Consider the following 26051-nt stretch of genomic DNA (forward strand, 5'->3'; position numbering starts at 1 on the left):
AGGAAAATCCCACCACTGCCTTAAATGCATTCATTATGTTAAGCACAGAAATTTTGTAGTCTACAAACTACAACTCTAAATTGAATGCTTAAAACAAAAATTTGAAATCACATCAGTCTCCAACATGTGTAATTTAGTCAGTCATAATGGCGGTAAGTCAGCATCCTTGAAAGTTTTTGGGTGAGTCATAGATTTGTGTACTGTTCTGCATTCATATCAAACACATACTGTATCACTCTGACACGGCTAAATTTTCAGAGAAAGCTATAGAGGCTTTTGCTTATTAGCCTAAAGGCTGGACTCATGACTGAATCGGGAAATTAGTTAAGTCAACCCAAGATGATTTTCTGATGTGGAGAATACCTTGTCAACAGTTACATGATCCAATCGGTAAAGAGCGGTACTTCGGTATTTTGACAAAGTTGTTGCTGTAGTTGAGCTGACCAATACATGCGTATTTGTCCTATATCACTGCTGTGTTTGTTCATTTAGTTCTTATCTGGGGCATTTTTTGCCATTTAGACAAAATAGAATGGTTCTCAACTGGTCTGACTTAAGGAGACATCGTTCCACCCTAATGGCAAGCCAAATCACGCAAAATATTGTTCTTCTCAAATGAATCAAATGAAAGGATTATGCAGTTTGAAGCATATATGGTCAAATATATACACCTTTTTTTTCTCAAAATACAAAATGACTGATGGGCAGCACGGCGGCGCAGTGGTTAGCGTGTGTGCGGCACAGTTCTAAGGTCTTGGGAACCTCCTGTGTGGGCTCAAATCCAGCTACCGGACTTCCTGTGCGGAGTTTGTATGTTCTCCCCGTGCTTGCGTGGGTTTCCTCCAGGCACTCCGGTTTCCTCCCAGATTCCAAAGACATGCATTTCAGGTGGAAAAACGCACCGTATATACCTGCATATAAGCTTACATTGCATATAACCATCTAAAATTGCTTTAAAACAGCCACATGCTAAATGCGTATTGAAAATATTTATAAAACATGTACCTACACATTAATAATTATTTGATTGTGTAGATAATAAAGATTAATATGCAGGTAAAAACATTAACCTTTTTAACCATTTACTGTTGCTTCCATTAGCATTTGAATTTCAGACACGCGTACATAATTTTGGTATATGGCAATCGGTTTTCCCTGAATACACGAGCATGTTTGCTTTGTTGAACAACTTTGATGATGCATACATTTGGAATCATTTGATGCATGCTACATCTGTGTTTTTTTTGTGCATACAGATGTACCGACTGACCCTTCGATGCAGCAAGGACTCTGTGTCACGGCGTCTTTGCGAGCTGCTGGCTCAACAGTTCTAGAATAACACGAATTCCAGAACATTTATCAAGACCAGTACTCCCAACCTCCCCCACCAGCGAGCCCTACCCTTTCCTACCACTCTTCTCTCCTTCCAACAAAGTTTCTATATTACAAAAAAGGTGTAACCTACATAAGGGAAAAAGAGTCATTGTTAGCAGCAGTGACTAGATTATTGTCATGATTCTAATTGAAGTTTATCCTTAGTTTGTTTATTAACATAATGCTACATAATCGTTTCTTTATGGTTTTCACCTGTGTAGCTGGTGTGTGCAGCCAGGACTGTGCGAGTGGATGCGCCTCGGCATTTTGTGTGCCTGTTATGCTTTGCCCTGGCTGTTGTGTATTGCTCCTGTTATATGTACTGTGCATATGTATGTGTGCTTGGATGTTATTTGAATCAATTCCTTGAAAACAAATGAGGGATAGTATTATGCATATGGAGCCATATTCCCCTTTCCTTGTTCACACAAGTAGTTCCTTTTTGCCCACGTCTGGTTTAGTAATGAAGGAAGACCTGAAGGTCCAGCACTCTAATTTCAAGCATTCCCCTTGATCACAGGCCAGTAAAATTGCACTTAAGGCTCCTGGGATCTTTTGTGAGACCCTCCAGCATGACACCCCCACATTGGGATTCTGTAATAAACGCCCTACATTTCAATGCCCACGCCGCGATTTTGTTTGTTCATGTGTTTGTAAATATGCAACACCGTATTACTTAATTGCTTTCATAGACATTCCTATCAAACTATTGGTTCATTTAATTAATCCAAAGCTTCCCACCTTGATGGATAGCGAATGACTGAAACAGGGTCAACATTTTCACAGTTGAAACAGTTAGGACTTCAAGTAGGCGCTGTCTTGAAGGATGTCCAGGTGAAACTTGAGCTACCCTACCGTACGATCTAGACCAGGGGTCTAAACTCAATTGGGTTGGAGGCTGCTGGAGCTAGTTTCCGGGTGAGGTTAGTCGAAACGAGGGGTTTTCTCTCAGAGCAATGATGAAAATATTCCGCTGTTCTTAAAGAGACTATATTTGTCCACTAGATGTTGCCGAAATGAGTCCAAGGATGACTACAAACTACTGAGACTTAAAGTGAGCAAAAAAGAACCATTTTATACAGCCTTTAGCAAAGAAAGACATAAAGGAAAACGTTTCTTTTTTGTATTCTTCTGTTAGGTTTTTAGCACTCAATTACAGTTGTATTACAGAATACAGCAGCATCTAGTGGGCATATATTACACAATGTCCATTTAATTCTCGTATTAAGGCGGGGGCTTAAAACTATCATTTGGGGGCTGCGAGTTTGAGACCTCTGATCTAAGCATTGTTTCTGTAGGGATGCCCAGCAGTTTAGGAGACAGTTATGAGTAACATTTTTTCAACTTCTATACTCAAAAGGAAAAACTAATTCTGCTTTGAAACTTTTAACTCAAAGTTGAAGCTTTAAGAATTAAAGCTTTCGAAGTAAAACTTAGTCATCAGCGCTTAAATTAAAACTGGAGTCAACTTTGTATTTACAAAACATAATAGGTCTAATTGTTCCAATTACATTGTTATTGATTAGATGTACGGATCTAAAGTACAATCTTCGTTCAACAAAAACGAATTAATCCTGGCGCCTCCACAGCTTTGATTTTCTCTAGGAGGCTTTTGCACACAAGCAGCAGTGGTGTTATGGGACAGTATTAGGAGATGTCCCATATAAGCTATGTGAGAACTTAGTGGAAAATGGAGAAAAAAAACTTACGACAATGTCACATCATCGTATGGCTACACAGTAATGAAAAAACATTTAAGTGTAAAGCGTAATCTCTTTTTTTTCTGTCTGTTGTGTGTGTGTGCGCGCGTGTGTGTGTGCGCGCGCGTGTGTGTGCGCGCGCGTGTGTGTGTGCGCGCGTGTGTGTGTGCGCGCGTGTGTGTGCGCGCAGTATCCACTAGCTAATGCAGCCCTCATGTATCGATGTTAAAGTGTCCAATACCTGTGTTAGAAATAAGATTTACGCTGTAATGAAAAATGTGAAAGTAAAACTATGCCATGTACCAGACATGCCTTTTGCTGTTTTGTTTATTCTTGCACTCTTGCAGCATGACATCATTGCATCCAGACTACAGAACATCAAAAACAAAAGACAGTAGGGATGCTTTGAAAACCTTGAAAATGCTTGATTTTTATCAGGTCAGAAAAAGGCTTGAATTTTGGGTGAAGTGCTTGAAAATGCTTGAAATTAATGCCATTGCCAATGTTTCTTGGCAGTCTGACATTATACTCCACGCAATAAATGAAGAAAGTGTGTGGAAATGACGCCGACCTGCCTGCTGCGGTGGCTTGTTGTCATGGCGTTGTCATGTGAATTATGACCGCTCCCTCTTGGTCCCACCCAATAGGACAGTTCTATTTAGAAAACTGTCACTATTGGCCCGGCTCACTGAGAAGAGCGCTTTTGGCTCCCAAACAGCTCCTTTTTTTTAAATGATATACTATCGTTAATAAAAAAACATTATGCACCCAATTATTTAGTAATTCGTTTTTTAAATATTTTTTTGCAAGGGGATCTCTTAAAAACACATGAAAAATAAAATATTCACAGATCTACAAAACAAATTGTAAAATACAGCACAATTTTGGCTTTTTCCACACCGAACAGATTTAAAGTTAAAAAAACATTGCAAAATCCCTGAAAATGCTAAACATTTAAATCAAAATTTAAAATATTAACTCTTAGGTACTATAAAATGCAAAAAATGACCTATTTACAAATCCATTTCAACCAATTTGGACACCGTTCTTCTGGAAAAACATGCAAAATAAATGTTAATTGAAATCGGTAAAAAGAAAAGCAAAAGAACAGCAGTCATCAAGATTAAAAGATTAAACACACTGCTTTGGAGAAATCAACATATGTAAAATGAGTCCAAATTTGGCTCACTTTTCCGCTTTTTAAACAAAGTATTTTCTTTCTCATTTTGTATCGCATATCAAACTATTATTACCCAACGCCTATAAACCATTTCCATTTTTGTAAACGAGTGTGATGTAACCAAGCTGCGTGTAAGTTTATAGCAGCCCATTGGCACAAAAAAGATAATGAACAGGAACAGCTCAATATAGCACAAAGTATGTGCTAGCAACAAGATAACGACTTTAGTCACCAACAAAATTTAACAACAAAATGTAGTTATTTTGATCAGCGCTGGATTTTTAAAATTTGAAGATAGTGAAAAATTGGCCATGAAGAAAGAGTACAACACTTAAACCTCGATATGACGCCCTCAGTATGATTGTGAATCAACTGGGGCCTTTCTGAAATGACTGCAACCGGTTTACTTATGACAGTTCACAGGCCCCCAGAGACGGAAACAAAGCAACGACGATTAGCAGCACATATGCTCCTTGAATCGCAAGATGGCATGATGTTTTCGTAAACATCGGAATGGTTTTGGAACTACGAATAACACACAAGAACGCTCTTTTTGAGATTGTAACTGTCTGTTTACTAAACTCAACGTACGCATAAGTGGATCCAACAAGCAAAATAAAACATCACTTCCCATGACACCTAGTACTTTTCTGAGTTGCCTTTTCCATTACAAGGACGTACAGTACCATGCATGGGCGACATACTTTCCTCTTGTGGGCAAATTTGCTACATACATCAAATGAACTAATTTTTCAACCTGTGTCATGATTGTATATTTTTTCTGAATTTTAATAAGTTAACAACTCAATTAAGTTCGTAATATAATTTGAGAGACACTGCTGTCCCTCTTATTTTTAAATACAAGGGGATGTTGTCATAATAGCCAGTAGTTTGCAATAGGCTTTGTATGTTCAGCCTCTTTGTGATTAAGGGCTATAAACATGATTTGACTTATGATGTTTTTTTTCTCCTGGTAATATTATGATCATTATTACTCGTGGTACTCTTATAATGGCACCACCATGAATATATATTCTCTTTATGTTATTGATTTTTATTGATCCATTTAACAATATTTCATAGACCTTTATGTGTTGAAAAGAAAGGGGGACATCATTACATTTTATGTATTAAATAAAATGGGGATTTTTAAAGCAATAACAAGTTAGTTTTCCTTCTTTTTTAATTCCGTTTAAATAAACGTTTTCTCTTCTGCTTCTGTTTAGAAACAAAAGTCAAGAATATTAGAAAATAAAAATAATGCTGAAGGCCATCCACAATTCCAGTTCGTCGGTTGCCGTTTGAGAGGAATATGTTCGATAAGTGGATCTAGGGTTGCATGTGACATAGATAGATAGATAGATAGCTAGATAGATAGATAGATACTTTATTCATCCCTGAAGGGAAATTCACATTATGAGTGATGCAGAATAATTCAGCAGACTGAAAACTGTGTAAAATCATTATTTGCATATAACGAGTAACGCAATAAGACGTCACATAGTAACGACAGTTGAGTTACAAAAATTTGATTAATAACGTGTTACAGGACTTGTTAAAGAGAGGAAGAATTGCGTTCCAGAAATGCGTCCCTTTGTAACATGTTAGTCTTGGGGTTGGGGGTTGTTACTTTAAAAAAATGTAATCAGTAAAGTAAACGGAATGCCATAATATTACAGTAATGTAACTTGTTTACTTTTAATTATTTTAGAATATTCCAATACCAAATATGCTACTAAAAGACAAAATGAATAGAATATAAATCAAATTACTAAATTGTGTTCAACCTCTTAACATTCCTGTGAAATTTGCCTACACAATACAATCACAATCCAAGACGTACTCAACCGTCTGGAGAATATGGACAGTTTTGGTCTATTTTGAAAGGTAACACTCTGAATTTTGTTCAAGACTGAACAGTTAGGGTCATCTCAGTTGGAACACAGAAATAGAAGGTTTTTATCCTCGCCTGAATTTCTTTTTGCAATTAAATGCCTTCAGATGAGTGTATTAGCATCAGCAATTTACCTGAAAAACAGCTGGGACAATAGCTTGAAGCCTTACCTTGTCACTGGTCAAATTTGATCAAAATCTGAAAAACTGAACCTTGTATTTTAAACATTTTTTGATGTATGTCACAGCATTTCCAAAAGTGGTAATTTGCAGATGGCCAGTTTACAGGTCTAAAATCTCTTCAACCGTGTATTTGACTTTTAGACATCGTGAAAGAGTTGGAAATGTTTTACTTCTTTTTCCAGAAGTAAACTACTGATTGTGCACACTTGCGCATGATGATCACACTCAAAATGGATGACAAGTGGCACAACGCACATTTATTTTCGGCTCCAAATTGAATACACATCGTAAATATGCATATATTTAGGTTAGGAATTTATTGGATGACCAATGTGGTCTTCATTTTTTTCGGTCACTGAAGGCTAAGGATTTCTTCGGGTCGAATTAGGTCATGTCAATTTTTTCAATGAAGGCCCTCATTGGCTATCGCAGGCTAAGGACTGTAAAAAAAAGCTTGCAATTGGTCGAGAGCGGTGTCGATCAAAAGGTTCGAACCTAATAGCCATATTGGAAACTATCTTTGGAGTTTGTTAAAACAAACAGAATGCAACAAGGAAGTCCAACGATGCAGACATCCTTTAAGGCGGATAATTTATATCTGTCGGCCTTATCAAGTGTTATGTGGTAAATATTTGACACTGTTGGATTCACTGAACTTGCAAGACCAGACCATTTTGTGGGGAATCGTTTTATGAGTGGAATATTACAAGAATACTCATGTAGCAGTATTTTTGTATTATAGTACTACTGTCGTGGTATTTTGTAATATTTTTGTAGAAGTATTTTGAAGTATTTCCATACTAGTATCTAGTAGTGTTTCTTTAGTATTTTTTTTTTCTTACTGTAGTTGTATTTTTGAAGTGTTTCTGTTGAAAATTTTTTGTAATAGTATTTCTGTATCATAGCATTACTGTAGAAGTATTTTTGAAGTATTTCTATCATATTTCTTTTTAATCAGAATGGATATAAAATAATATTATAGACACTGTTTTAAAAATAAAATTGGATATTTAGTTTTGAAGTAATTTGATAGCATTTACATAGTATTCTTGCACACACACAGTGACATTAGGAACAAAGTTGGCACCCATCCATCCATTATCTGCACCTGGATTTTGACCCATGACCTCCGAACTGTGCCGCACACGCTATAACCACTGCGCCGCCGTGCCTCCCCACCCATTTTTTTTAATTACTAGTACTACATTTACTATTATATTTAGACATTTGTTATATTTTGACTATTTTTGTTTGCTCAGTACCCCCAAAGCTGTGAAATTCAAATGGTCCCCGATCCTATACTTGCTTTATCAACAAACAATACACAAGTGAAGTGACATCATGAAGCCAACATGCACCAACCCATTTGTGCAGATGCTGAGCGGCGCAACAATACATGACAATGCAATGAGCTATGTGTGCAACATCTACAGTCATCTGATTCGGGCAGAAGTGGCCGAGTGGTGAAAAAAAGTAGCTTGCCTGGCCATCCTTTTTTTTAATATAAATGTCGCACTACGGCCCGTGGGCCGCATGTGGCCCGCAGTGCGACGGGCCACATGCAGCCCAGCAAGCTTTATGATTGGGCCCGCCATACAAAAATAGTCCAAATATGCTCACAATGTATACAATAATATAAAGTACTACTAACAGATATAGTTTTTTGTGCCAGCTATTTCCACATGTCCTTTTGTTTGTCTACTATAAACTACTACAACAGAAATAATAGTAAAAATATCTAAACATTACTTCAAAATTAAATGTTAAATGTTAGTGCTTAAAAACAAGGACCCAATATATTTTTTTTACTTTGCCACAGAAAAATACTACTACAGTGATACTTTAATACAGAAATACTACTACATACTACTACACTACTAAAGAAAAACTACAAAAATATTAAACTACAGTGATATTACAAATATACTAGATAAATACTACAAGAGTACGGAAATACTAAATAAATGCAACAAAAATCCAAAAGAATTACTACAAGCATTCAACCACAGGAATACTACAAACACACTAAAATGAAACTTCAACAAAAATAAACAACTTTAGATAGTCTACAAAATATATGCATGTATGCTACTAGAATACAACAAAAAACTACTGTAATCCAAAAAAATAGTACAGAAATGCTACAAATATTTAAGCTTAGGTAATATTACAAAAATTGTAAAACAAAATGCTGAAAACATGCTACTATGTATATACTACAGAAATACAGTACTTTAGAAATACTACAAAAATACTACTATGGAAATATTTTAAAATTACTTCGACAGAAGTACTACAGAAATACCAATACAATAAGAATATAATACAAAACACTACTTCAGAAATACTATGACAGAAATAACAACAAAAATACTACTACAGAGATATTTTGACAAAAACACTTGAAAATAAAACCACAGTATTACTACAAATATATTAAAGATGCAGGATAAAAATACTTGGGTGCCACATACGGATACTGTAGTTAAGGTGTCTGTGGACCTGTTCTAAAAATAGCTCACCAGTGCTAGGTCGTTGTGATTTTCTCGTCAAATGTTTTTTAATACTAGAAATATATAATCGATGTACAACAAAATACTACTATGAAAATACTACAAAATACTGCTATGGATATATTATTTCAGAATTATTACTCAAATACAACTACAATAATACAAAATTACCACATATACACTACAAAAATATTACCATGGATATACTTCAAAAATACTTAAATACTATTACTTTATTACTATACTGTACTAATACTTATTATCAGGTGAATTATTAAAAATGGGGTTAAATAGACCAACCCAACCAATAAAAAATTATTTTGCAAGAAAAAATCACAATGACCCGGCAAGCATTAGTGGGTTTTAATATTTCCATTGTACTGTACATCTTTAATACTTTTGTAGTATTACTGTAGTTGTATACTTGAGTATTTATGTCCTGATATAACTGTAGTAGTACTTTTGTTTCAGTTGTAATATTTCTGTAGCAGTATTTTTTGTATAATAGTAGTATTGTATGAGTGTTTCTGTATTTCTGTAGAATTCCATCCATCCGTTATGTGCACCGCTTGCTTATCCTCAGTAGGGTCGCGGGGGTGCTGGAACTCTCCTCGGGTAGTGGGCAGGGGGACACCCTGAACTGGTTGCCAGACAGTCGCAGGGCACACTGAGACAGACAATTCACTCACTCATTCATACCTAGGGACAATTTGGACCATCCAATTAACCTGCACGTATGTTTTTGGAATGTGGGAGGAAAGCTGAGTGCCTGGAGGAAACCCGTGCAAGCACGGGGAGAACATGCAAACTCCACGCAGGAAGGTTTGATCTCATGGACTCAGAACTGTACCACGGACTGGCGTGACGTCATCCACTCCGCTACAAGCACCCTCGGGCATCATGTTAATCTGTTAATAAACAACGGGGTAGACTGCTGGAAGTGTGAATTTCCCTACGGGGATGAATAAAGTATATATCTATCTATCTATCTATCTACTGTAATATTTACGTAGTAGTTGTTCTGTAGTATTTCTCTAGTATTTTTGTAGTAGTACTGTAGCTTTTGTAGCAATATCTGCACTTGTATAGAACTTCCATTATAGAGTTTTCATATTATTTTTGTCGTAATATTTCTGTAATAGTATTTTTGTAGTATTTCTATGATAATATTTTTGTAGTCGATATGAGGTGTTTTTTATTACTGCAGTAATATTTCGGTAGTATTTCTTTTGTAATATTTCTGTAAAAGTTTTTTTGTAGTATTTCTTTTGTAATATTTCTGTAAGAATATTTTTGTAGTAGATCTGCAGTATTTTTGTATGACCGTAGTTTTATTTATTGTAGGTTTTCTGTTGTGATATTTTCATAGTAGTATTTTTGTTGTGTTTTTGTCATAATGTTAGTATTAGTATTATTGTTATATTATTGTATTCGTATTTCTGAAACATTTTGCATTTTATTTTTGTAGTACATCACTAGTATTTTTATGGTATTGCTGCATTCGTATTTTTGTAGTATTTCTGATCATTTTTGAAACAGTTTAGTAGTTTTTTGGTGAGTATAATCTGCAGTTGTATTCTAGTAGAATTCCCAATGTAGTGTTTTTGTAGTATTGCTGTAGTTGTATTTCTGTAACATTTCTGTCCAAACATTTCTGTAGTTTTGTAGATTTGCGTAATTTTTGTAGTATTTCCACAGTAGTGTTATTGTTGTATATCTTTAAGATTTTTGTAGTATTACTGTAGTCGTATATTTTAGTATTTCTGTCGTAATATTTCTGCAGTACTATTTTTGTTGGATATCAGTTGTAATATTTCTGTAGTAGATAGATAGATAGATAGATACTGTAGATAGATAGATAGATAGATAGATAGATAGATAGATAGATAGATAGATAGATAGATAGATAGATAGATAGATAGATAGATAGATAGATAGATAGATAGATAGATAGATAGATAGATAGATAGATAGATAGATAGATAGATAGATAGATACTTTATTCATCCCCACAGGGAAATTCATATTTCCAGCAGCATCCCTGTGATGAGAACAGTACATAAATAAAGCAAAAAGAATACAATAAACAAATACCCAATATGACGTGCTAATACCCACTGTAGCGTGTTATATAGAGTATCTGGATGGTGCTACACAGAATACACATTGCAATAAAATACAGTAATATGCAATGTAGGGGGTGTGGTTTAAAGTGGACTCAAAATAGTTGCCTACCACTGAGGGAAGTGTTTAGTGTGTGTGTGTGTGTGTGTGTGTGTGTGTGTGTGTGTGTGTGTGTGTGTGTGTGTGTGTGTGTGTGTGTGTGTGTGTGTGTGTGTGTGTGAGGGGAAGGGGGTTGTGTTATGGCTTGTGCGTCTGCGCGAGTGGTTGTCCAGCGAGGAAGCCTATTGGCTGAAAATGACATCATCGCTGGAGGTTTATTGTTGCTAAGTGGATGAGCTCATCGTTTGGAATCAGTCGCCGCTCGAAAGGAGACAAAACAGGACGTGGCTGCACAACTGCAAATGACAGCAACTCGAACCGAGGAGAAAAAACAACATTCAACAAGGAAAACACAATCACAGTGAGTAATTGCATGATTGCTTTCATATTTTGCAAACATTTATGCAACCCACAGCATGTTTTGTTTAGTAAATAATGTGAGGGGGGGTGGGGGGAATCCCCCAATGCAACCTCTCCTTGAATGAGTAAAAGTCTTATATTTTCACTCGGCGATACTGTATTTACATATTTTTTTCTAAATACCCACAAAATAAAAAGCAAAATTTGCGGAAAATCATATACTGTGTTTAAGATTTAAGATCGTTTTTATTGTCAATAACATAAAATCGAATATAACATTTATGAAATAAACATGCAAACAATGTAAAATTAAAATACTGCAAACAACTACATTAATATAATAAAAATTCCACCAAAATCCAAATGCAGCAATACTACAAAAATACAATGAAAATATTTGAAAAATACCTCTACAGAAATACAAATACAATAATAATAATATAATATACATAATAATATAATATACATAATGTAATACAGAAATACTACCACAGAAATATTAAAACTGAAAAAAACAAAAATATTGCTACAGAATTTTATGACAGAATGACTAAAAAAGACAACTACAGTAATCCCGCAACATGACGTACAACAAAAATACTACCATGGAAATACTCCAAAAGTACAACTATGAAAATATTACAACAGAAATATTACAAACATATTAAAGATATACAACAAATTCTACTTTGGAAATACTACAAACATATTAAAGGAAAAATATTATGTCAGAAATACTACAAAATACAACTACAGCAATTCTTTTAAAACACTACAATGTAAATTTTACAAATTACAACTGCAGATATTCTGCAAAAAAGCACTGCATCTATGCTACAAAATAAAATCTTTCAAAAATACTACTATAGAAATATTTTCAAATTACTTGGACAGAAATACTACAGAAAAACCAATACAATAGGAATATAATGGAAAAATATTACTCTTATTAATTTTCATCTTAGAAATTCAAATGAGTATGTTCCAGTTGATGGGCTCCATGGCCCAAAAACATTTGTTTTAGTAATAATAATTATTTTTAAGCAACTAATTAAAAGAATACGATGACAATCTATTTATGTATTAAAGAAATAGTATATGTGTTCATCCTTTTATTCATTTATTTTACTGGAAATACAACAAACTTTTCCAATTTCCAATTTGTGGGGTTTATAATAATAATAATAATAATAATAATAATAATAATAAGGGGATTGAGCGAAAATTGTGCAGGTTTTTTTAGCTAGCTACCTGGCTACCTTTTAAGCTTTGTAACTAGCTATATTCCTTTTACATTTTTACTAGTTATCAGGGTAAAGTTTAGCCTCCCTTTTAGCTAGCTATCCAGCTTTATTTGTAGCTTTCTATCTGGCCATTTACTTTTTTATCTCGCGACCTAGCTCCCTTTTAGTTTTTTACCTGAATACCTTTTTAGCTAACTATCAGGCTTCTTTTTTAGCTTTCTTAGCAAGCCGTCGAGTTAGGTTGCTATTTTAGAAATGTATTTCAAAAGAGGGTGCCCTTTGCGCTAATAAGTAGCAAAAACCAGCTTGAAAAAAGGTTGGACACCCCTGACGAACACAATTCGAAATGAAAGAAAGAAGAAGAGAACGTATAAAACTGGAAAAACGTATACGTTGACAGGTATGCAACCTGATGGAACATTACGACTACTATTTATTGATTTATCCAAATTGGCATGTATTTTAATGTAACTGACTTATAATTAGACTCCAATCTATGCATAAATGAAGCAGTGTGTTTTGTTTCTTGTGCAGTCGATATGGTTTGGTCCATGGAGGGAGAGACAGAGCGCCCTCCTCTGTCCATTATCCTGCCAAGGCTCTACCTGGGAGCAGAAAGTGACGTCACGCAGGTAGGAAATCTATTCAAGGCTTAGGGCAAAAATGCAGCCTGCAGGCCGGATCAGGCCTACTGTGAGAGATATACAAGATATAAACTCTCTGTTGGCAGAATTATTCAGATAAAAACACTTATTGAGGTTTGACCTCCCTTGCGAATGGAGCGAGCACGGCCCAGCCGCCATCTTTTTAAGCGCCCAGGCCGTACTGACAACATCCGGTCAGTAGGCGTGGTTTATTGATTTCACACAGAAAAAGGAAATTAAGTCACACATAAGCGCGACTTCACATTAAAATAAAATTGAGAAACGTTTTTACAAATAATGGAATTAGACTGATCTTTGAAACGTGACTATGTGTGTGTGTGTGAGATGATTGTTTTTATATTAGGAATATAAAAACAGGTTAATTTCATAGCATGGAAGTCTGAGAAATACACAACCAAAAACAGCCAACTTTATACCTACTAAGGGTTTTAATCCAGCCCGTGAGAATCTGCTGAGAGGAGCACAAGAGAAAAATGGCTTGCAGTCCGAAATAGGTCCCCTGGATGCCGCCAAAGCTCTCAAAGCATCCTGATCTGTATTCTTTTCCCCTCTCTTTTTTCTGTCTCACACTCTTTTTCACACACTCTCTTTCTTTCTCCCTTTCTCATTATCTCACTTTTCTCACTGTTCTTTTCCATGTCTTTTTTCTTTCTCTCACTGTCCGTCTCGATTACTTCTCTCGTTTTCCCTCTCTCTGTCTCTATTTATTCTCTCTCTCTCTCTCTCTCTCTCTCTCTCTCTCTCTCTCTCTCTCTCTCTCTCTCTCTCTCTCTCTCTCTCTCTCTCTATTTTATCTCTCACCACCTGTACTTCTACTCTCTCTCCCTCTATAGCTTTATTTCCTATCTATTTTTCCCTCCCAACATCTCCTTTCATTTCTTGCTGTTTTTTTCTTCTCAGTTTCTTTTTTCTCTCTCTGTCACTTTCTTTCTCTCCCCCTCTCCCTCTTTCTCTCTCTCTTTCTCTACCTCTGCCTTTCTCTATTTTCTCTCTTTACTTATCTTTTCCACTTTTTTCTCTTTTGTTTCTCTCTCTCCCTCTCTTCCTCTCTTTTTGTATCTTTCTTCTTCTTTCTTTATCTTTCTTTTTAACTTTTTCCTTTTTTCATAACTCTCTTTCTATTTCTTCTCTCTTTCTCTCTCCCCCTCTCAGTTTCTCTATTACTTCTCTCTTTCTCTTTCTCCCTCTCCCTTCCTTTCTTTCTCCGTCTCTTCTACTTAGCTCCTGAGGCCTCGGCCTTAATATGAAAGTTAAAGGAACAGTGTGTATTATTTTTCCAACAGATGTCGCTGTATTCTGTCGTAAAACCGAAAACGAGTGCTAAAAACAGAACAGAAGGAGACAAAATACAGAGACTGAAAAAGGCCCCTGATCATTTTTTTAAAAAGAAAAAATTGATATAAAAGAAAAAGAGGACGGGAAAAAAGGAAAAAAAATACGAATAATAGAAATAGTAAAGAGAAGAATGAAAAAAAAAACAAGAAATAATACAAAAGTAAAACTTGAGAAAGGTAAGAAAGAAAAAAAGAAATATAAAATAGTAAGGAGGATACTAAATGAAAAAGGAGAACGTTCCATATTTTTGGGAGTTTTATCTTTTATTCTTTTATTCGTTTTTTTTAAATTTTTCTCTATTTTCCTTTTTCTGTCTTTTTTCCCCTCTTTTACTTTTTATTCCCGTTTTCCCTCTTTTGCCCCTTTATCCTATTTAGTCTTCCCTATGTTTTAATCATTTGAAAAAAAATATTTTTCCTTTCTTTTTGTCTTTTTTTGTGAAAGACTGGGTAAAAATAGAAAAAAAATGGTACTTTCTTCTGACATTCATTTTCCGTAGTTCTTCGTCTTCCTTTGAAACATTTTTGGTTGCAACGTTACAGCGACATCTAGAGGACAGATATCAAACAGCGTCCCTTTAAGGACAGCGGAATGTTTTTACCAGAGCTATTTTTGTGGAAAACCCCATTTAGCCCAACCTCATCCGGATCCTACCTTCAGCGCCCCAACTTAATTGCGTTGGATAACCCTGCTATTGAGTAATTCAGATAGCAACTCTGTCACTTTTGGAAGAAGTAGTGAGTAACCATAACTAATCACAACACTGATGTTAATGCACAGGAGCGCCTGTCATCTCTGGGGATCTCCTATGTGTTGAGCGTGAGCCGCTGCAGCCCCCGACCTTCCTTTCTGCCCTGCTCTAGATACCTTCGTATCCCCATCGATGACTCCCTGTGGGACGACCTGCTGCCCTGGATCCCTCAAGCGCTACGCTTCATCGGTTAGCCTTCGCCTCCCGTACAGCAATTTGTGTCATTCTGACACAAAAACCTGACTTTTATCCCTAATCCACACAGACGCCGCAATGTCTTCCGGTGCTTCCGTGTTGGTGCACTGCGCAGCTGGGATCTCTCGCTCTCCCGCCCTGGCTGTTGCCTACATCATGTATAGCTCAGGAATGGATTTGGACCATGCTTACAGGTGCAGCGGCGTGCAATTCACACCCGATGTATTAGATCAGGGGTGTCAAACAGGCGGCTCGCGAGCCGGATCAGGCCCGCTTAAGGGATTGAATCCGGCCCGCGAGACAACGCTCAGAGAAGCGCAAGAGAAAACGAACTGCAGGTTGAAATATGTCCACTTGATTTTGCCAAAACCAGGTGCCTCTCACAAAGACGCTGTAATTTTGTAATTTCTTTCTTACTCTCTCTTCCTCCTTTTTTCTCTCACTCTGTTTCTCTTTCACTCTCTGTGTCTTTCTTTTTCTTTTTCTTTGTTCCTCCTTGTCTCTATCTCTCTGTCTTTTTACCTTCTTTTTTTCCTTTTTTCCATTCTGTCTATCTCTCACTCTTGCTTTCCCGTTCTCTCTTTCTCCCCTTCTTTTCTTCTCTCTTTCTATTTCTCTTTGGATTTCTTTCGTTCTCTCTCTTTCATTCCACCTCTCTCACTATTTGTCTATTTCTCTCTTTTGATTCTCACTTTTTCTCTCTCTCTTTTTTCTCTCTATTTTTCTGTCTCCTTTTATCTCTTTCTTTTTCCCACCCTCTCTCTTTTTCTCTCCCTCTCTTTCTCTCTTTTTTTCTTTCTCTCGAATCTACTAGTCCGGCCCCTAAGAGAATGCTTTGTCTATCGTGTGGCCCCCGAGTTAAAATGGGTTTGACACCCCTGTATTAGATAAACCAGGGGTGTCAATCTTCATTATTTTAGGTCAGGGATCACGTGTCTTCACAATGTCACTGAAATACGTCCTGCGACACATTGGAAAGTAAAATCTTGGTATTCAAGATAAATAGATACATCACAGAAACTTCACGATCAGTCAGAAACAATATACTATAAACTATAAAGATGGCATAGCTCACCATTAACGTTCTAAATGTAAACAATTCTAAATGGTCTGCATTTTTAATTTGTAATTTAGAATCGAACCTCTTGATCCCAAGACAAGCGCTGTACCTCCTGAGCCAATGCCGCTGCGTCTCTGAGAGTCCGCTGTTTGACAGATTCTCTGCAAATATGGACTCGTTATATCCAGGACTGTTTAGTAAATCCAGCCGTGTCAAATATTTACTTCAAAACACACGATAATCCCGACAGATACCCCAAAATTTCTTCTGAACGCATTTCTGTGTTTGACGTTACTTGTTGTAATCCATCTGTTTCCCATTTAAAAGTAAACAGACTTATGAACTGATTTTCAATATGGTTGTCAGCCTCTGACTTTTTGAATGACACCACTCTCGGCCAATCGAAAGTTTTTATCATGGTCCTTAGCCTGCTATAACCTTTAAGAGCCTGTATTGAAAAAAAAAAAAAACACGCATAACTTTGTCTCTAATTATCATCAGCCAGTAGTGACTGATTCAAATGTTGAATTGGTTAGCCAATGAAATTCTCAATGTAGTTTTATGCAATTTTACAGAGTGTATTCAAATCAGAGCCAAAAATAAACTGGTGTAAATGCAAACCGGGATCCATTTGTATGCACAATTAGATATATATAGACAGATAGATAAATAGATAGATAGATACTTTATTCATCCCCTTAGGGAAATTCACAATTCCAGCAGTATCCTTTGTTGTTTATTAACAGAATGCCCTCGGGGTGCTGTGTTGTAGTTTAGCAACAGCTGAGTGGATGACGTCCATGTTAGTCCAAGAGTTCGACGTCCCTGCAGCAGATAAAAATCTTTGTGCCCAGGGCTACACCACCTTGTGTTCACGTAGATAGCGAATCCACCTCCTCTCCGCTTCCCGCAGGCTTTCGTGTCTCTGTCTAACAGCACTGAAGCCGGGTAGCTCCGGGTAGCTCAGGGTTGCTCCCCGTTAGCGTCCGGGATGCTAGACGTGAGCCACGTTTCCGTAAAACACAGCAAACTGCACTCTCTGTACGCTTTGATGTTTTTCACCAGCACAGCCAGTCCTTCTGTCTTATTTGGTAGAGAGTTCACATTTACCATGATTACAGGTGGTACCGAGAAGCAGACACTTTAAAACAATAAATCACAAAAAGTGCCAAATAACTCGGAGCTGCTGGAAATATGGATTTATGCGCAAGGGTGCACAATCAGTGACTAACTTCTGGGATGAAAAGTCAAACACACATATATACGTATATATACATATATACCTGTATACATATATACGTATCGTCATGGGATCAAACCTTCCTGTGTGGAGTTTGCATGTTCTCCCCGTTCTCCCACATTCCAAAAACATGCATTTCAGGTTAATTGGCCGGTTCTAATTGTCCCTAGGTGTGAATAAGCGAGTGAATGGTTGTCTGTCTCTGTGTGCCCTGGCAACCAGTTCAGGGTGTCCCCTGCCTACTGACCTAAGATGGCTGGGATGGGCTCCAGCACCCCCGCGACCCTACTGAGGATAAGCTGTGGAGATAAAGGATGGATGGATGGATGGATGGATGGATGAATTAACTCAATTATACACACCAACATACCTATCTAAATACATACATCTAGGCCTCTCTGCCTTTGGTTACTGTGCCATATCAATAAATGAATCATTTTCACCAGTAATTATTCATGGTCATTCTCCTTTGTACCCACTAAGAAACACATCTTTGTACCTTTTCTTAAACTGATGGATATTTTGACTTTGCTTTAGGGTTGAAGCAGTGTGAAGTACATTGTGAAGCACTGACTGATTAAAAGCGCTAAACAAATACAATCTATTTACAATTGACTTTTTCCCCACTCACCTTACAGGTTCGTGAAAGAGCGCCGTCCCTCCATTTCACCCAACTTCAACTTCCTTGGTCAGTTGCAGCATTTCCAGGGCACTCTGCGTCAGAAGGACAACAACCAGACGGTCATTGACAACAATAAAAATGGCGCTCTTGCGATCCCCAACATGAATTATCAGGCCAGCGTCACCAGTGAGAGATCAACAGAAGAGACGCAAACACACACAGAGAATTTGTTCCCGCAGAGACATTCCCATCCGGACGCTAATGGGAACAGGCAGATTTACGTGTCGGGGAAAACATGGACTCATAATAATAATCGGCAGGAAATCCAAACGTCATCAAGCGTAGCCGATCTAAGCCCCTGTTCGTCAGCTCGACCTGCACCGAAAGTCACGCAACCACCGGCGGTTGCTGCATCCCTCTCGGAAAGACGCAAAAGCCTCACCCTTTCGTTGACCCCGCTGGGCATGTGCCCGCCCTCAAAGGGCACCCATTCCAACAACGAGAGCACCACAGAAATCTCAGAGGCAAAGAATTTAGGTAGGGACAAACACAAGGCTTCCGAGGTAAAGGAGCAGGGCCTGCGCTCGCCTCTCAGCTGCACGCTCAACAAATTGCTAGACTGGGGGGAGAGGGTCCTGCTTGGCGGGGTTTTCGCCCACCCGGTCAAGATGGGGCAACCTGCTTTGCCATACGAGTGCTGAGGAACCCCAATTTTGTGTGTGTGTGTGTGTACGTGCCGTGCATTAGAGGTAAGATCGGGCGCGCACCCATGGCCGTTGACAGAGATGAGTCTCAGGGGGGGCATACCAAATGAACAAGGGGGCACAGCTAGTATTATCCCCCAATTTTTTTGTTGAACACCACTGTTTAGAGTGTTTTCAGGGATGTGTTTTTGAAAATGTACGGTTTATTCTTTTGTTTTGTAGTTTGCACTGAAGAGTCAATATGTTTAATAGACATTCTGTTGTGTCATGCAGGGATTTCAGGTGAAAGTTGCTTAGAATAAAATATGAGGTTAGTTAAAAGTTGATATCGGAGTGAAAAAATAAATGTCATTATAAATTAGTGGAATAATAGATTTTTCAAAAACGTATGAATTGGTTTTGTGCAGAATATTACATTGTTAATCGTAATATACTGAACAAAGGAACCCCCAAAACCCTTTTTCTTGCTCTTTTTCCTTTTTTCATAAGTTTTTTCCTTTTTTTTCTTCCTTTTTTTTATCCTGGCTTTTCATCATTTTTTCCAGTTCACTTTCATCTTTTTTCTATCTTTTTCCTTATTTGGTTATTTTTTTTTTTACTTTTTTTTATTCCTCATCCTCTCCTTTTTTCCTTTAATGTTTTATATTTTCTTCTTTTGTTTCTTTTGTTCCTGTCTTTTTATTTTTTCGTGCTTTTTCTTTTGTTCTTTTTTTACAGCTTTTTTCTTCTTTTTTTAGTTTTTGACTTCCTTTTTCTTCCTTCATTATTTTTTTTTACTTTTTTCTCTCTTTTACTTTTTCATTTAATTTTTTTTATTTGATTGTCTTGATTTCCTTTTTCAGACTGCTTTCACCACTACATCCAGTTTTTTTTTTTTGGGTGGGCAATACATGTCTTTGGGTGGGCATGGCCCCCCTGCCCCCACTGGAAATGCCCCTGCCCAAACAGGCCCGATCGATTAACTTGATTTGATGGACAGAGTCCGAAGCAAACCCAAATTTTCATATTTGTGAGGACTCAGGAGGACGAAACAAGGGGGATTTTGGTCGATCGCGCACCAGTTGTCCGCGTTTATGTGTCCGGCAGTGCTGGTGATTGCGCGCGGAAACGAGCACAAAGAACAAAAACATAACAAATTACAGGTGGATAAATGAGAAAAAAGTCCCGGCCCAAACCCGACATAATGATTGTCATTTTAGGCCTGGGCCAAAGATCTTACCTCATGTGTGTGTGTGTGTGTGTGTGTGTGTGTGTATGTGTGTGCGTATATGTGTGTGTGTGTGTGTGCATGTTTTTCCTAACGATTGACATGTATGAAATGCCGTTTGAGAAGTAAATTATTCTTGGTATAAAACATCATACTTTCACCCATGCACAATTATATTCTCATGCACAAACACTACTACTACTCTCACACATACTACTATACTCTCATTTAAACACTACAATGCTTTAACACACATATTATTATACTATCACACAAATACTACACTCTCATTCACACACTTTTATGCTTTCACACACTTACTACTATAACACTTAACACAAATACTAATATAATCTCACCAGCATCCTGCTATCCTTTCACGCACATACTACTATACTCATTCACACACCACTACGCTTTCACACACGTCTACCATAGTCTCACAAACATACCAACATACAACACACATCTCCCCACACAACTATCAACTCTTACACACACTATCACACTCAAACACATACTACTATTCTTTCGCACACATCTTTACTACAGGGTATTTTTACACCTAGTCCAATGATCACTCTCTGTGTTGTTTTCCTTTGGGTACTTTTGGTAACCATAGCGACATAAACTGATCTGTGTATGTATGTTGTCCAGTTCGACGTCAAACTGGAATTGGTCCCAGTATAGTCGTGTACGTGAAAGAGAATAGTAGTATGTGTGTGTCAGCATAGCAGTGAGTGTATAAGAGTATAGTAACATTTGTAGGAGAAAGTATAGTAGTGTCTATGAGAGTTATGTAGAATGAATGAGAGAGCATAGTAGTATTCGTGCATGGTGTATGACTGTACTGTGAGAGTATGATTTACTTCTCATAAGGCCTCTCATAGATTCAAAAAGTGGTTTGCAGGTAGTTTTATATTTATTGCTGAGATGAGTGAATTATTTTCAAATGATCTTCTTTTTGTTTCTTTTTGGCTCTTTCATCTTCTTTGCAAAGTAGTGATATGCACTATCCATTTGGCATGGAGTGTACATTGTACAGTGTTTGCTGATGATTAAATATTGAATTTCAAACAGATCTGCCTCAAGAGGGTAATTTTGCAGAAACATTTGATTTTGTCGCCGATAATTTTGAGATCATCCATCTGTTTTTTTGTAGCACTTGTCCTCATAACATTGTGGCTTGAGTGAAACTACCGTAATTTCTCGTAGAGATGGGCAATACCGCAATTTTTGTTATCGATCCGATCCAAGCAAATACAGGGTGGTGTTGAACAATACCAATGAAATGAAATGAAATGATCTGCATTTATATAGCGCTTTTCAAGTCAATGACTTCCCAAAGCCCTTTACAATGTGCTCCACATTTCCCAATAGCGGCCTTGCAGCCATGTAAGGCGCTAACCTGCTTATTGGGGGTATTAGGGGTCAGTGTCTTACCCAAGGACACTTCGACATGTAACACGGAGCCGGGATTCGAACTGGGATCCCTTGATCCCAAGACGAGCGCTCTACCTCCTGAGCCACTGCCGCCCCAATCAGATACAGATGTTTTTTTTCATGCAATTTTCTTATGATTGAATAACTGAACCCTACCCCCTTAAATTCTAACGACGACTTTAGGCACTAACTTTTTTTAATATAAATAACTACAATTCAGTCATCATTCAATCAGCCCAAATTAAGACATTTTGGCAAAATTCCCAAAGTTTCGAAATTTTTGGAAAGGAATCACCCAGAAAAAGCGTTGACAAGTTGGGCTATCGCTCATTAGGATTTCTGCTTCAGGCCTTTCCGACTGGTTGTCAAAAGCCGGCAAAAGCAGACATCATTAAATCACTTTTTCAAGAAACGCGAGACAAAAAGGTAGATGCATATTTCTATTATTTCCTTCTTTATTATTTTTTGTATTTGTATTGTTTTATGTTTACTGTATTATATTAAAATTCTTACATGTTTTTGCTTCATGTTCTAGTGCTCTATAGTGATTTATGAAAAACTATACTGTACTTTTGCGGAGATTGGAACAGGTTCGCATTTACATTCAAAATGTGTCTCTACCTACAAACTTTTCAAGTTACAGAGCTACTCCCAGAAAAAAATGAATTCGTAAGTAGACGTACCTCTGCACTCATACCTGTCAACCTGTATGCTTTTGCCGTACAAAGTACCGGTACGTTTATTATGCATTTTAAGACATGTACGACGTACAAGAAAATCTGTACGGAAAAACGCAAATTTTTCAATTATGGGTACCATCCGGTATACACCGACGATCACAAAACGGCAAATCAATCACGTCAAACGAGTTCGGCATGGTAGCCTCTATCTCTGTATCGTTTTTTTTCGTTGCAAAGGAAGTCCGTCTCTTTTTAGAGAACCGGCTTTTTCGGTGTATTATTTTACTTAATTATCTTTGCATGTATTTTTTCCTTCTACAGCGAACGTCCAAGCTACTTCATTTTAGAACTTTTTTTATAATAAAACTCATTCATGTCGAGCAACTCAGTATCTCAGAACAAAATGTTCATTAACAATATATATATTATAACGAAACACGTGTACAATATAACATCTATCTATCTATCTATCTATCTATCTATCTATCTATCTATCTATCTATCTATCTATCTATCTATCTATCTATCTATCTATCTATCTATCTATCTATCTATCTATCTATCTATCTATCTATCTATCTATCTACCTTGGTCATATCAATCAAAAGGGGTGACCGAAAGCAAGACACACACATACAATAACAAAGAAAATAAAAGGGAAATATATAACAAAAAAAACAAAAAAAACACACAAAACTTTTTGGACCATGGCCAACCCAATTGCCCAAACACCCAAACAAGTGAGGCACCTCGGCATCCAAGTTGGTCATGCTTTCGTCCCTCCATATGAAACGGGACACCAGGAAGCGGCCATGTCACTCGGGTCAGGGTGACACAACACACTCTTTTGTTCAACAGCAGGGCCTGACAGCTTTCACTGGTTTACCCCTGCCGCATCATACGGGTGCCCAGCCCATCCTTAAGAACGCGTCCACAATCCCACTATCCTTTCACAACACCACTCCACTCTTTTCTATCACCAACAAGAGATCTAGCTCCCATTATATTTAGACCTCTTTCCTGCAGTGCACTCATAACACCATCCATCCACGTCAATCGCGGCCTTCCTCTTGGTCTTCTTCCATTGACTTCTGCTCTGTAGATCCTCTTCAACATTCGCTCCTCATCCATCCTCTCCATGTGTCCAAACCGACCGAGTACTCTCTTATCAACACGCTTGCTCAGTTCCACGACTACTCCAGTTCTGTCTCTCACAATTTCATTTCTCAGTCCATCCAATCTTGTCACTCCTAACATAGTCCTCAAACACTTCATCTCAAAAACATTCAACTACCTTCTTAAATCTGAGTTCAGGCCCCAAGTCTCTGCACCATACAACACAGTCGGCACAATCCCACTCTCATACAGTCCCCTCTTAACATCCATACTCATACTCTTGTTGTTCATCACTCTCCTCAGAGCACCCAAAACCTTGCTTCCTTGATTCACTGTGTGCAATACCTCACACTCCATTCCACCAACTGCAGCCAAATCACAATCCAAGTACCTAAAGCTTTCAACTTCTTCCAGCACCTGTCCATGCAACCTGATTTCTAATGTCATGCCCACTCCATCACGTGAACACTTCATCACCTTACTCTTCCCAACATTGACTCATAACTTACGCCTATCACATACTCTTCCAAACTCCGTTACCAACCTTCTCAATGTTTCCTCAGAATCAGCCACAAGCGCAGTGTCACCTGCAAACAACAACTGACTTAACTGCCACACTGTTCCACTGTTGTCCATCATGTCTACACCTCTGCCAAATACTCTTGCATTCACCTCTCTCACCACACCATCATGTACACATTAAACAGCCATGGTGACATCACACACCCGTGTCTCACACCAGTCAACACAAGGAACCACTCACATGTCTCACTCCCTACTCTTACACATGCTCTGCTGTTCATATAAAAACCCTTCAATGCTTCCAACAACTTTCCACCCACTCCATACATCACCACCACTTGCCACAACGCCTCTCTATCAACTCCGTCATACGCCTTTTCCAAGTCCATGAAAGCCAAATAAACATCCTTACCTTTTGCAAAATATTTCTCACACACCTGTCGTACTGCAAACACCTGATCCACACATCCTCTTCCTTTCCTGAAACCACTCTGCTCTTCCATCACCACCTCATTCGTTCTTTCTCTCACTCTCTTAATCAAGACTCTTCCATACAGCTTACCCGGCACAGACAACAAACTAATACCTCTCGAATTGCTACATTCATACTTATCACTTTAACCCTTATACAATGGCACCACACATGCACTACACCTATCAACAGGAACCACACTACTTAAAAAGCATACATTTAACAAGCGTACTAACCAGTCAATCATAGCTGTGCCCCCTTTTTTCAGGCATTCAGCAGTACAACCATCCAATCCAGGTGCCTTCCCCCCTTTCATTTCTTTCACTGCCTCTTGCACTTTCCATGTTTCCACAGGCTTCACATTTAAATCACCCAACACGGGCATTCTCTCCATACCATCGATCGCCTCGACTCTCACTTCTCTCCCATCCTCCACATTTAGCAACTCCTCAAAATACTCTGCCCATCTCGTCCTGACTGCACTACCGCTAACCAGCAATCTACCATCCTTATCTTTCACTTTCTCTTCCTTTCCAGACTCACTGTTTCTTACTCTTTTCACTTCTTTCCAGAACACTTTTCTACTTTCCTAAAGTACACTCCTATTTTTCGACACCGTTCATCATTTGCTTTTCTTTTCGCTGCTTCCACTGCCGCTTTTACCAACCTTTTCTTCACTTTATATCTTACATACGCATCGTCACGCTTATCTTGCAGCCACTCCTCAAAGGCACGTCTCTTTTCTCTCACAGCCTCTGATACCTCATCATTCCACTATTCACTTCCTTTCCTAATACCTCGACCAACTTTTCTCATTCCACACACTTCTTTTGCACTCCTCAACACTGCCTCTTTAAACCACTTACATTTAATTTCCACACCCTCCATTTCTCTTCCACTAACCCGTTCATACTCTTCCCTTATCCTTTTTTTAAACTCTCTCTCCTTTTCTGCCTTGTTCAACTCTGACATTTTCACCTCTTCCCTCACACTCTTCTTATAACTAGCCCTCCACGATCCATCTATTCTCAGTTTTCCTTCCACATAAAAATGATCAGACATACCACTCATTTCACCTCTGTAAACATGCACATTCAACAATCCACTTAACATCCCTTTTCTAACCACTACATAATCCATCAGTGCTCTGTCCACCATCTTGCCACTATCCACTCTGACAAAGGTATACTTATTCACGTCCGTCTTTTTAAACAATGTATTTCCAATCACCAACTCATTTTCCACATATAACTGAATCAATTTCTTCCCACTCTCATTTCTTCCTGGTACTCCATATCTCCCAATCACATTTTCAACCGTTTCATCACCCACTCTAGCATTCAGGTCACCTTGTATTACCACTTTCCAC

The 26051-nt window shown here is 37.8% G+C and overlaps 2 protein-coding genes across 4 annotated transcripts in view; both read left to right on the forward strand.

The window, feature by feature from the left end:
- Positions 1-3381, forward strand: part of ap2a1 (adaptor related protein complex 2 subunit alpha 1) — a 41991-nt gene extending 38610 nt beyond the window's left edge. For all 3 annotated transcript variants that reach the window (XM_088336074.1, XM_088336238.1, XM_088336157.1), the window contains one exon: positions 1257-3381. In XM_088336074.1, coding sequence (XP_088192200.1) covers positions 1257-1334 — 78 coding nt within the window. In that variant the 3' untranslated portion in view covers positions 1335-3381. The remainder of the gene's footprint in view (positions 1-1256) is intronic.
- Positions 3382-11328: 7947 nt separating this feature from the next.
- Positions 11329-21528, forward strand: LOC148373224 (uncharacterized). Its single transcript, XM_088336363.1, has 5 exons — positions 11329-11427; positions 13205-13302; positions 15451-15610; positions 15687-15803; positions 18548-21528. The coding sequence occupies exons 2-5, from the start codon at positions 13210-13212 to the stop codon at positions 19237-19239; spliced, it is 1062 nt and encodes a 353-aa protein (XP_088192489.1). The 5' UTR covers positions 11329-11427; positions 13205-13209; the 3' UTR covers positions 19240-21528.
- Positions 21529-26051: the final 4523 nt, after the last annotated feature.

Source organism: Urocampus carinirostris, chromosome 1 (assembly GCF_059441175.1).
Source record: "Urocampus carinirostris isolate Australia breed hairy pipefish chromosome 1, RoL_Ucar_1.0, whole genome shotgun sequence".
Classification (NCBI taxonomy): Eukaryota; Metazoa; Chordata; class Actinopteri; order Syngnathiformes; family Syngnathidae; genus Urocampus; species Urocampus carinirostris.